Source organism: Arxiozyma heterogenica (assembly GCF_036370985.1).
Source record: "Arxiozyma heterogenica strain weizmannii chromosome Unknown scaffold_11, whole genome shotgun sequence".
NCBI classification, from domain to species: domain Eukaryota; kingdom Fungi; phylum Ascomycota; class Saccharomycetes; order Saccharomycetales; family Saccharomycetaceae; genus Arxiozyma; species Arxiozyma heterogenica.
The window spans coordinates 914245-926892 of record NW_027042664.1 but is presented as its reverse complement, the minus strand read 5'-3'; the positions used below and the strand labels follow the sequence as shown (position 1 = coordinate 926892).

At 31.4% G+C, this 12648-nt stretch overlaps 6 protein-coding genes across 6 annotated transcripts; 1 reads left to right on the top strand and 5 right to left on the bottom strand.

Annotated features, from left to right (window-relative positions):
• Nucleotides 1–276: 276 nt before the first annotated feature.
• On the bottom strand, nucleotides 277–1332 carry TPC1 (thiamine transporter TPC1; the record flags this gene model as incomplete). Its single annotated transcript, XM_064857062.1, has 1 exon — nucleotides 277–1332. The coding sequence occupies one exon, from the start codon at nucleotides 1330–1332 to the stop codon at nucleotides 277–279; it is 1056 nt and encodes a 351-aa protein (XP_064716195.1).
• Nucleotides 1333–1883: 551 nt separating this feature from the next.
• Nucleotides 1884–2615, top strand: RRP46 (exosome non-catalytic core subunit RRP46; the record flags this gene model as incomplete). The annotated part of the gene is made up of 1 exon (XM_064857061.1): nucleotides 1884–2615. One exon carries the CDS (start codon nucleotides 1884–1886, stop codon nucleotides 2613–2615), a length of 732 nt encoding a protein of 243 aa, XP_064716194.1.
• Nucleotides 2616–2811: 196 nt separating this feature from the next.
• Nucleotides 2812–5910, bottom strand: VAS1 (valine--tRNA ligase; the record flags this gene model as incomplete). The annotated part of the gene is made up of 1 exon (XM_064857060.1): nucleotides 2812–5910. One exon carries the CDS (start codon nucleotides 5908–5910, stop codon nucleotides 2812–2814), a length of 3099 nt encoding a protein of 1032 aa, XP_064716193.1.
• Nucleotides 5911–6359: 449 nt separating this feature from the next.
• Nucleotides 6360–7862, bottom strand: DRN1 (Drn1p; the record flags this gene model as incomplete). The annotated part of the gene is made up of 1 exon (XM_064857059.1): nucleotides 6360–7862. The coding sequence occupies one exon, from the start codon at nucleotides 7860–7862 to the stop codon at nucleotides 6360–6362; it is 1503 nt and encodes a 500-aa protein (XP_064716192.1).
• A 482-nt stretch (nucleotides 7863–8344) lies between these two features.
• On the bottom strand, nucleotides 8345–10105 carry DBF2 (serine/threonine-protein kinase DBF2; the record flags this gene model as incomplete). The annotated part of the gene is made up of 1 exon (XM_064857058.1): nucleotides 8345–10105. The coding sequence occupies one exon, from the start codon at nucleotides 10103–10105 to the stop codon at nucleotides 8345–8347; it is 1761 nt and encodes a 586-aa protein (XP_064716191.1).
• A 769-nt stretch (nucleotides 10106–10874) lies between these two features.
• Nucleotides 10875–12455, bottom strand: PRP31 (U4/U6-U5 snRNP complex subunit PRP31; the record flags this gene model as incomplete). Its single annotated transcript, XM_064857057.1, has 1 exon — nucleotides 10875–12455. One exon carries the CDS (start codon nucleotides 12453–12455, stop codon nucleotides 10875–10877), a length of 1581 nt encoding a protein of 526 aa, XP_064716190.1.
• Nucleotides 12456–12648: the final 193 nt, after the last annotated feature.

Sequence of the window (12648 nt, the reverse complement as noted above, 5' to 3'; positions counted from 1 at the left end):
TTTTGTTTTTCTCACTGCCCAGAAATTTAAAAGCAGGCACAAGAAAACAAAACAAAAAAGTAAAAATAGAACCAAAAACAAAAAAAAAAAATAAAGAGGGGTAAGGGAAGACCCAAAAGAGGAGAAGATGCATCCACACACCCATGCACCCACACACAGAGACCAAAAAAAAACAAAAAACAAAAAATGCAATTTCTAGAACCTGTCAGGGTGTACGGATGGACACGTGCCATGTTCTCTTTTTTTTTTTCTCATTTTTGAATAATTTTTTTTTTTTTACATCTGTTTACTTATCAATTCTTCGAGATTCATCACTCTTTCGTATGTCCAGAGACTAACAACAGTGGCTGGTACAGATTTGCACAACCCAATCATCAGTCCTTTGTATAGAGATCGAATGCCTTCGTTTTTGACCATCAATACCGATATTTTGATGAAATTCGATCCCCTTGTGTTGCTTTTCTTCAAACACCGATACTCTCTATATATCTTCAAATCTTGGTCCGTTTTGAAAAATTTGTTCAAATGAATAGAATCTTGTAACTGAATTCTACGTCTAACCGTATCAATGGGGAAAGTCATAATCTTAGATGCTACTGCACTGATCGTACTGGCACTGGAACTCAATACTCGATTCAACCTCGTCCTGTCATCATCGTCACTACCATCACCACCACTATTACTATTACTATTCCTATTATTATTATTACTCAACCTATTTTCACTATACACTTTTATACTTTCGTATGTACTAAACATTATGCCACTAGCCAACGTGAAAGTAACCATTGATGTCAAGCATCCGTTGTAAAATCCCCTCACACCTTCATGGACCCATATATCCTTGCATGAATCTTTCAAATTGAAAAGTTTCTTGTCCTTGTTAGCAACAAACCTCGTCCTTAATGTGTCGAATGGATATGAAACAAATGAACATGTTATTCCACTCACCATCCCTGCAATCAAACTATGCAATTCATTCGGCAGATTCAGCCTCGGTGCTAACAAACTATTGAATACGGAGTATGTACTGAACTGCGTGGCCCCATACACCACATACATTAACGATCCAGGCGTGTTCCCTTTCCAAAACGATCTCATACCTTCTTTAACTAACATTTCTCTAATAATTAACCTCAAATTACTGTTTGAAGAAAGGGTAGTAAATGATGGGGTCTGTTTAATATAACGTGTCGGAGTGGTCTGCAACCTTATTTTAATAGTGTCTAATGGAGCTGTAACTATCCTAGACATTAGTCCAGATACTGATCCTGCTACTAAACTTTGTATCACATTTACATCTTGTCCCTTTCTTAAATGATCTGATTGCATTTCTCTCTCTCTCTCTTTCTCTCTTATTTACAAGTAACCGATTTTAACTTATCTTCATATATATCATACTTCACATCATATTCTTCTTCTTGACATATATATATATATATATATATATGTGTGTGTGTGTGTGTGTGTGTGTGTGTGTGTGTGTGTGTATGTGCGTGTGAATGTCTATGTCTATGTCTATATCTGGATGTATACATGTATTTTTATGTCTATAAAAATTGTACAAAGATTTATTTTTTTTTTCTTAATTTCCTAATTTTTCTTTCCTGGTTCGAATTCTTTTGGGTGTTCTTTTTTTTTGTTAAGATGTCTTTTGAAAAGGAAGAAGGAAAAAAAAAGAAAAAAAGAGAAAGAAAAAAAAAATATTATTATTAGTAGTATTACTATTATTACTTCTTTTTAAAGAGCTACAGAATATTATTGAACGGTATTTGGATTATGTATCATATTAGTTATTTGCAAGCATTGAAGGAATATTGACTTCTTATTCTCTTATATTTCCATTTGTCTTTTTTTTTGTATGTACTTGTGCTTGTTTATGCATGCATTTGTTCCTTCGTGACTCCTATAAATTTACCATATATATATATATCAGTATGGATATGGAAGGTTTGAATGTTTCAACAGGATATCTATCTCAAGTAGATGGTTCAACACATTACAAGACTTCCACCACAACAGTACTATGTAGTGTGACCGGTCCAATCGAACCTAAATCACGTCAAGAACTGCCCACCAAATTGGCACTGGAGTTGATCGTTCGTCCTTCCGTAGGTGTCCCAACAACAAGAGAAATTCTGATCCAAGATAAATTAAATTCCGTTCTAAATCAAATCATTGTAGGTTATTTGTATCCCCGCCAATTATGTCAAATCACTTTCCAAATCATGGAATCCGGTGAAAAGATGGAATACTTCCATATTAAAGAACTCATTGCATGTGTCAATGCTGCCACTTTAGCCTTGATTGATTCCGCTATCGCTTTACAATCGATGGCTGTTGGGGTAGTTATTGCTGTAACATATGATGACAGTTACATTGTAGACCCAAGTAATGAAATTATGCAGAATTCTAGGTCGGTACATGGGCTAGTATTAGAATTAATAGAAGGTTCAAATGTAGTTAAAAATGTCTTGTTATTGGATAGTAATGGTGACTTTAATGATGCTGCATTATTTAAAGTGTTGGAGGTTGGTGAAGAAAATATTTTAAAGTTGTCTAAACATTTTAGGAAGATTATAGAGAGTAAAGTTAAACAAACTTTAACTGAATAATATCACAACTAGCATTTCTATATATATAATTTGTGTTATATTTTTTTGTATATTAATTAAATAAATATTTCCAATTAATAATGAAATGAAATTGTATTTTGTTTCAATATATACATATTCTTCTTCTTGAAATATATAAATATATATATATATGTGTGTGTGTGTGTGTGTATGTATGTATGTATGTATATATTATTTACAAGATGTTCTCTAATTTATTCACTGTCTCCTGATAAGTATCAATTTCTGCTTTTAAGTCATTGATTCTTTGATTATTTATTTTTCTGATTTTCTCACTAACATTGTTTTTATAACTCTCTGTCATGATGGTCCTTTCTAACGTTGTCAATTTTTGTTTCAATTTCTCAATTTTTTTACAATATTTCTTTACTGTATTCCTGACATCCTGAACTTGGTTTTTTAAAGATATAGAAATTGATACTCGAGAATCGATATATTTATTTACCCAATCAGTGGACTTCATTTCATTAATCGTTTCTTCAACAACAATAGTATCTATTTTCGGATATGTCAAATGTTTTATCATTTCAATAATGGTGGTTTTATCACGAGTACCATTATTTAACTGTTGCAACAAATCTTTGTCCTTGGTACTTATCTTAACAATTCCTTTTTCTCTAATACCATATAACTCACATAAAGATCTAATATTTTGAATCACTGACCAAATTTCATCTCCAATAATATTATCAGGATTCTTTGTGATGTTATTATTATTATTATTATTATTATTAATCTCTTTGAAACTTGGATACGGAGCTACAGATATTGATATATCTCTTTCGGTTCTATTAGGCAAAAGTTGCCACAACTCTTCTGTTACAAATGGCATCATTGGATGCAATAAACAAAGAGCATTATCTATAATGTATTGTAAATTGTTTATTGCAATTCTGCATTCTTCTAAAGTCCCCTTTGACAAAACAAATTTTACATATTCAATATAATTGTCACATATCAGATACCAAAATTGATACAATTCATTTGTTACACCCATGAAATTTCTTTGTTCAAAATAATCATTTATTCTATTAGATGTGTGGATTAATTGACACCGTACCCATTTGTCTATCAGTTGCAATTTTTTATCACTATCATTATACACTGTCTCTCTTGAATGTAATAGTAAAAATCTGACTGCTTGATATATTTTATTTATAAACCTTTTATTTTCTTCTATCTTTTTAAGATCTAAATTTATATCACATGAATTATTGTTACTAGTAAAGGAACATAAAGTAAAACGCAAGGCATCTGCACCTAACCTAGGGATACCATTAGGGAAACTTTTTTTTTGAAGTTTCGTCATTAACTCTATTTCTTTGTTAGGAAGATTCCCTTTTTTCAATTTATTTTGAAGTTCCGATAACGTTGTTCCATTAATAATATCAATTGGATCTATAACATTTCCTAAGGATTTGGACATTTTCCTACCTTGTGCATCTCTAACCAAAGGATGACAAAATACTTCCTTAAATGGAATAATACCTGTCAATTTTGTGGTTAAAAGAATCATTCTTGTGATCCAAAAAAATAATATATCCCATCCACTTTCTAAGATAGAATATGGATAAAACTGAGAAAGAGATTTATTTGGAGAAGGCCAAGCTAAAGTAGATAAAGGCCATAAGGCAGAAGAAAACCAAGTATCCAGTACATCTTCATCCTGTTTTAAATCGAATCTCTTACTTGGGAATTTCTTCTTTGCTTTAATTTTCGCATCTTCTATATTTGCAGCGGCAACCCAATATTTACTTTGATTTTTATCACTTTTACCATTTTCAAGATCAATAAAATACACTGGGCACCTATGTCCCCACCAAAGTTGTCTCGATATACACCAATCTTTGATATTCTCTAACCATTTGAAATAATCTGATCCTGCAGTGGTTGGTTGGATCTTAATTTCCTTGTTTCGAACCCTTTTTATGGCATCTTTAGCCATTGCAGTTTGAGATACCCACCATTGAGACTTTAATAAAGGTTCAATGATATCACCAGACCTTGAACAAACAGGGATACTTGTTGAATATTCTTCCTCTTTTACAAAGAGTTGTCTTTCTTTTAATTTCTCGATAATCGTTGATCTAGCCTTAAATCTCGGCATACCTTCCCAATCTGGACCAGTATTTTCATTTAGGCACCCATCATCAGACAGAATATTAACAATTGGTAAGTTATTACGTCTCCCTACAAGATAATCATTTTCATCATGGGCAGGTGTTATCTTTACAGCACCTGTACCAAACTCTATATTAACACATAATTTGTCTAATATAATTGGTAACTTCTTATCTAAAAATGGGTGTTTCACAAAACAACCATGTAGATGTTTATATCTTTCATCGTCAGGGTGTATAGCAATAGCAACATCACCAAATATCGTTTCTGGTCTTGATGTGGCCACGACTATTTTTTCATTTGTAGGAGAGTCAATTACCTCATATGCAATATAATACAACATACCAAACTTGATGGGTTTTTCATAGTTTGGAACTTTTAATAACGTCTTTCCCTTAACATCGATGGTATCTACCTCTAGATTAGAGATTGAAGTTTTAAGTTTTGAAGACCAATTAACAAATCTCATGTCTCTATAAATAATGCCTTCATCAAATAATCTAATGAATGCTTCATTTACAGCTTTAGATCTTATATCATCAAGGGTAAAAGCTTCCCTAGACCAATCATAGGAACCACCTAACCTTTTGAATTGAGATTTTATCCTTGAATGATACAATTCTTTCCAGTCCCATAATTTTTCAATAAACTGTTCTCTTGTATAATCTAATTTTAATTTTCCCTCTTTCTTCCATATTGCCTTCTCTACTACAGATTGTGTAGCAATACCAGCATGATCAAATCCAGGGACAAAAAGGACAGTTTTACCTTTCATCCTATAAAAACGAGCCATAGAATCTTCCAAAGAGACGGTTAAGGCATGACCAATGTGTAATGCACCTGTAACATTGGGGGGAGGGGCAGGTATACAGAATAATCCTTCTTTTTTAATTTTACCATCTTTCTCAAACTGTGGTGTGAATAACTCTTGTTCTTCCCAATATTGATACCAATCTTTTTCCACTAGGGATGGATCATAGACTTTAGATAATTCAAAAATATTTTGTTTAATTAATCTTTTCTTCTTAGTATTACTAGATAAAAATCTTGCTGTAGACCAAATTGGATTTGTGTGCTGAATAACTAAATTGTTTAAGACTCGTAAATGAAATTTTTTGAGTATATAAGTGTCTCTGGAAATTAACCAATTCATTTAATAACACATTACAATAAACCAAATAAACTTGAAGAGGGCTTTTAAGGAGACGTTATTGAAAATAATGAGTTAAGAATCTATCCATTAATATCTCATGCTAATTTCCTTGTAAGAAAGTTTTCATAGATCTACAAAACAACATCACCAACGATTGCCTCTATTTTACACTTTTATGCGGGGTTTCCCAGCATTCGTTGGTCGAAGGATCTTAAACATTCCTTTATTTTCTTTGTTTTTGTTTAGTTCCTACACAGAGATTAAAAAAATAAAATAAAATAAGAATCTCTTTTGAGGAAGAAATTTAAAGGATATAATAAGAGATAAGGGAGTGTTACAAACTCAATTAAGAGAAATAATGATACATATATACTTATATGGTGTTATGTTATGCCTACAAATGAGTGTCTTGCAGTAAATAAGTCGATTAGCATTTATTGAATTATAATTTAGTTAGAGGCTATATCGTAATCTCTATATGCTTGTTGAAATTTTTCTACTTCACTAGTTTCTTCTTCTGGTGTCTGTAAACATTCGGGTGAGTCCCATTTAACTCTTTTCGGGAGATTCAAAAGATATGCTAAGACCCTTCTACCAAATTGTAAATCTAACCGTTCATGTAGTTGAAATTGAGCTAAAAATATCCTTGGTTCAACCTCAGATGTCTCATATACAGAGAACTGGATATAATTAGATTTAGAATTATCCAAAATATTTTTAAATTCCAAATCTTCTATGTTATACTCTTTAAAATTTAATTTGGCATTACCGCGAACCCTTTCGTTATTATAATGGCACTGCCTATCTAATGAATTCTGAAATTTCAGTATTAAATGTTTTGGTATTGGGACTATTTGTTTATGATAGTGGATTGACCTTTCAGAATTGATCTCAAATACAATACTGCACATACCAAATTTCCGATAATTCATTGTAATAATACTTTTTTCGTATCCTATCATCTCTTTATATAATTGAGATTCAAATAGTCTGGCATCCGGACTATAATTGTTGTTTAATTTAGGAATATGTTCGATTGGTATCACCAAACAATGACCGGAAAATGGCATATCACCAGACGGTAGACTGAGTGGCCCTTTTGCTATAGTAACATATGATTTGTCATTAATTGATATAATCATATGGTCTTGTAAATCCTTATTATAGAAGCAGAAATGGCACATCTCTGGTAGAATTTTTCTCTTTTTTGTATCCTTTTTAGGTCTGGTTTTAGACAATAGTTCATTGGACTGTCTCTTCTTACAAGTTATTTCATATGGATTGTCTAAAATATTTCCTGGAAATACTCCAATATGTGGCTTTGACGGATCAATTTGAAAAGCATATGCCCATTTCCTGCCTTTTCCATATTGAGGAACGTTTAAAAATCTTGAAAGAGTTCCTGAACTTCTCCAAATGAATGGACCATATTCAACAAATTCACTAGTGTCACTAAAGCTAAAATGATATTTTGGCTGAAATTTTTCAGCAACAGTGTCGACAATAGATAAACCTTTAAATCTTTCTGTTACCTCCGACATGTTCCTACCCCATTCATAAGTTATTAGAATATCTATATTACATATTGCCACAGTTTTTAATTTTTCTTTTATATTTGATATATGTGATGACATATTATCTGCATTGTATGTAAAATATGCTAGTGTAAGTCCATTTTCAAGTTTGTATACTCCATAGCCATGGAAATTAATTATCTTGTCTAAAGGATGGTCATATTCAGATTCACAAGATGTAAGGTTCGTCTCAGAATTAAACAGTATAAATACGGGTAAATCATCACTTATAAAATCTCTTATAGATTGATAAATGTTCTTGTCACTAAAAATTATGCAATAATCAAATGGTCCATTTTTGGAATTTACTTTCTTCACTTTGTTCACAGTGACTTCAAGATCTTCTGCTGAGGTATGTAATATTAATACCTTGTTCATTTCGCTATGGCGAGTCTTTTCTCTTCGATAATTGTTTCGAATTGTTAATATCAAACTCCATTGTTTTTTTATTGATATAATTATTATACTGTAAATAATATATGAAAAGTTTTACTTCATATTATTTTTTTTTATGTTTTGAAGTTTTCTACTACTTGCAAAATTTGTACCAAAATATGAAACAATTCCAAATATTTACCAATCCAATATAAATAGATAAGTATACACATATATAGTTTTAAAACAATCCCATTTCCAAAAGTGAGTTTGATTGTATTATGCATAATCCTTGAAGGACAATGCTAATTATATACTTAAAGAAAAAGGTATCTTAATATAAAAGTGGTAGATAAATATGAAACAGTGAAGTTACTCAATTATTCAAAGTAACATAAATGTCCGTGAAGATAATACACTTTGTTTGATATTCTTCTTGTTATTATCCTATGTTTTTGACTATTTTTGTTCCTCTTTCTTTCTTTTTAATAGAAGGTGGCAAATGGATCAGAATGTTCTAATCCATTATATAATACACCACTACTACCTTGTTTACCACTTCTATGTCTAAAAGTAAATCCTAGTAACTTTGAACCGACAGCAGTGTTATCTACCATAGCAGATAGCTTATTTTGTCTCTTAAAAACATCAGCATATTTTGCCATGTCAGCTTCATTTGTGAAATCATCAAAATAGCCTGCATCTGTTTCACTGTCTAATTGTGGGATGAATGGTGGAGACATATTTCTTAAATTTTCAAAGTCGATCTCTGAGAAATATGGCATTCTTTTAACATGTTCAAACGATCTTAACCTACTTATTGGATCAGCGATTAATCTAGTTATTAAATCCCAAGTTCTATCAGAAAATGCAGGTCTTCCGTTGTCTAAGCGTGGCCTTCTTAACGTCTGTTTCCAGTGTTTTAAATTCTCGTATGTCTCATTTGTGGTTGATCCACTAAATGGTGTGTAACTGACTAAACTTTCAAATAGCATACAGCCCAATGACCAATAATCGACAGTGAAATCGTATTTGTGGCCCTCTAGAACCTCTAATGCCATATAATCAGGAGAACCTACCATGGAATTTGCATAATTGATATTATTTTGTCTCATTTGTTGATATATTTTCCTTCTATCCTCGATTGATTTTTCTTTAAATTCAGGGAACTCCAAGTTTTTAACTTCAGCTAATCTAATTCTCATACTCTCTATTCTTTCATTTGATACTGTCCCAGCTGCTAGCCCAAAATCTGTTAATTTAATATGACCTTTAGCATCAATCAAGAAATTTTCTGGCTTTAAGTCTCTATGTGTATAACCTAATTCGTGTAAAGCATTAACAGCACAGAACATTTCACTTATATAAAATCTTGCATGGGCACTCTTCAAATACTTTGTATTAATTAATAAAGTTCTGAAATCACCACCAGGAACAAACTCCATGGCTAAAAATAAACTTTCAGGGTCTTGGAATGCATATAAAAGCTTAACTAACCATTCAGAGCGCGTTGTGGTTAATATATCTCTCTCAGTCAAAACATGATTAGTTTCATTCAGCTTAAATAAAAGCTTTTTATTTAAGATTTTTAGTGCGCATACTTCTTTAGTATCTTTTTTCCTTGCTAAATAGACTTGTCCATATCCACCTTGACCAACTTGAGTGATCATTTCAAAATCTTTATGTTTTGGTTTAAGCCTTCTCTTTCTAAGCACTTCATGCTCCTTTTGTAGATAGCCAAACCATTCGTTATTTAAAGTATCTACTGGTACATTATTTAACATTTTCTGTTGTTCTATATACTCCATTACTCTTTTAGTTCTTTGTCTTCTACTTATAATATAATCAAACATATCACAATAATAATCGAGGAAATACATCTTACAAACACTTACCAACCGTTGAGTTTTATTTGAGGATGCTTTTTTATAAAAATCCCTTGGTAGCTTCTTAGGGGAATTAGACACATCTGTCTTATTAGTATTAATTTCATCATCGACCATCATTGCCGAACTGTCATTTCCTATATCATATATTGTAGATTTAGTTGGAGATGGAGTTGGGGTACTCATTTTAACACCTGGTCCAAAACCAAATCTACTAACGTTTCCATCCCTTTGTCTTAGTGGGGTCACACCAGAATGAGCGTTTGAATTATAATCTAATTTATTAGATGGTGAATCAAAGCTTAATTGACTGATATCACTAGCCAAAGTGTCCACATGTTTATCTGTTCTTGAGAACATTATGATTTTATATGTTAAAAAATTAATGGTTTATTTGAATATACGTGAATAATCTAATAAACCTGTTGGTGATTGAATATCTTTATATATAATGGTGTTTACGTATACATATGAAGGAAACTGTGGTTGAGCAGGACCTAGAAGAACTACTAAGAAGCGATACATGTAAAAGTGTTACGATCCAAAAGATGATTACAGGGTTGTGCCCTTTAACTTTGTTCAACTTCACCTAGCCATAACCTTTAGCCACAAATCAAAGACATGCACCTCCATACACTTATCCTTACATCTCTCCGTTCATCTCTCCGTTCATCTCCACACCTCAATAATGTTTGCTTTTTACCTGCTTTGTGGCTTTTTCTGAATTTTCTCGGGACTGTTTTCTTTCCTTATTTACTGTTTTAGGAGATTGCTACATTATGATTAAAAAAAATACAGAAAATGGAAAAAAATTCTTTGAAAGATTCAACTGGTGTCATTATTTCCTGTTTGGGAAAACAGATCAAAATATTCCTTTAAAGGGAGATAGACAATAGCAGTGATGGTCCATTAAGATTTGTTAGACCCATTCCAACTGTTTGATTAAATATACATAAAATGTACTTCTAAACGTATAAATTTAAGAATACTATGTCAGGACTTGGATATGATGAAGTATCTCTCTTTTTATATGTTAAAATCTATATGTCTTTTTTGTTAGCGTTTAACATTGTAGGGTATGAGATAAAAGCCATGCAGATAGTGCTAAACAGATGCAACATTAATATAATTATAGATGATGCGAGTACCAATTGTTAGATTTGGCACTCTGTAATTTGGTATCATTAGACATTTGTTGTTCATCTGTAGAGTCCAATTGACTCGAATTAGTTAGCATTAAAAAGTATTCATTAGACTGTTCATTAGCTTCCTTTATACGTGATTTCATCGCCTTTGTCAATTTAGCATTGTTATTAACTTTACTTATAACACTATATTTCGAAGTTTTAGTAATTCCTTGTAATGAACTTTTACTCATACCTAAACCAACTTCTTCACCAAACGCATCCAATATGGTATCTTCTTGCTTACCAAATTCAATCCGGTTTTGTAATTGACGTAAATGAGACATCTTATATTGCTCTTTATATCTTCTATATTTTCTACCAGCTCTTCTTTTTTTAGGTTTATCTTCAGGTATAGGTAAGGCTTTACAACTCGCAATGATAGGCGTTTCATGTAACTTTCGAATCTTTTTAATAATCTCATCTCTCCATTTAATACCCAAACTTGAATTCCTTTCCATGTTTTTGTTTATATTATTCATTTGACTGGCATCTACACGAGCTGCTAAAGCAATCTTTGCACAAACCATTCGCAGCATCTGTTTATGGGTACCTATATCTTGTTTCTGGATTAAGTCAGAATGGTAAATATAACCTTCTTGTCTAACTCCATTGAAATGTGCGTGGTGTGTATGTGTTTGATATTTTTTTTTGCCAATAGATGCTAGATTACAACTAGGAACCTCGCTTAATTCAAGTATGCCTCCAGCATGAGCAATTAATAGAGATGCTACTTTTGATCCAATCAATGCCGTTAAATTGGGGGCAATTAAATGCACATTGACACTTAAGTAATTATTAATAACATCAATGATCTCGTTTAATTTACTAGTGTGATCACAGGCTTCCAATATTTGTTCCTTCTCTTGTATATCATATTTATAGGATTTATTAAATCCAGTCTTCATTGTCATTGTCAATATCATTATTTGTTCTTTAGTTAAATGGGCATCACTAGATAATAATAATGATATATTTGAATCCGTGAAATTTTCAGTTGTTTCTAGTACTTTTATACAATTCGCAAATTCTATCAAATTTGGAATTAATGCTTCTAATTCAGGAAATTTCCTATTATATTTCTCTATTATAAAAGCATGTAATGATTCGATACCGATTCTAATGAATGATAAAATATCATTTAAAATAGATATTAAAGATACAAAATCATTTGTTTGTGAATTCTCAAGTAACATACTAATATGGTTTTGTTCTTCACTGACATTCCTTAAATTACTAGGATATTCTAATATGTTGATATTTTTCTCAATGATTTTGCACATGTTTTGAAATTCTTTAAAATATGCATCTACATCATTCTCTTCATATAATGTTGATAACTGATTATTGGTTTTATCTAATAAATTATTTGCATCCGCAGGGCGCTGAATTTCTGGGTTGTGGTTTATTGGTGAGCCATTAAGAGAATTCGGAACATCTTCAGAACTTGATAAATTATCAAAATCGTTATCTAAATCATCAGAAAAATTTTCCTCACTTAAATGATATTCTTCTATAACAGACATAAAAATTTATAAAGAACAACTAACAAGCTATTTAATATTTCTTGTTCTCAAATGAGATTTTGATTGTTAAAAAATTCTTCGCAGCAGTATGAAATGTGGAAGTTTTGTCGAGAGAGTCGTTACTATTAAAAAACAATGTGTGTTTTATTTTACTTTTTTTTGTTTTACCTCATGAATTGAAGAAATTTATTAC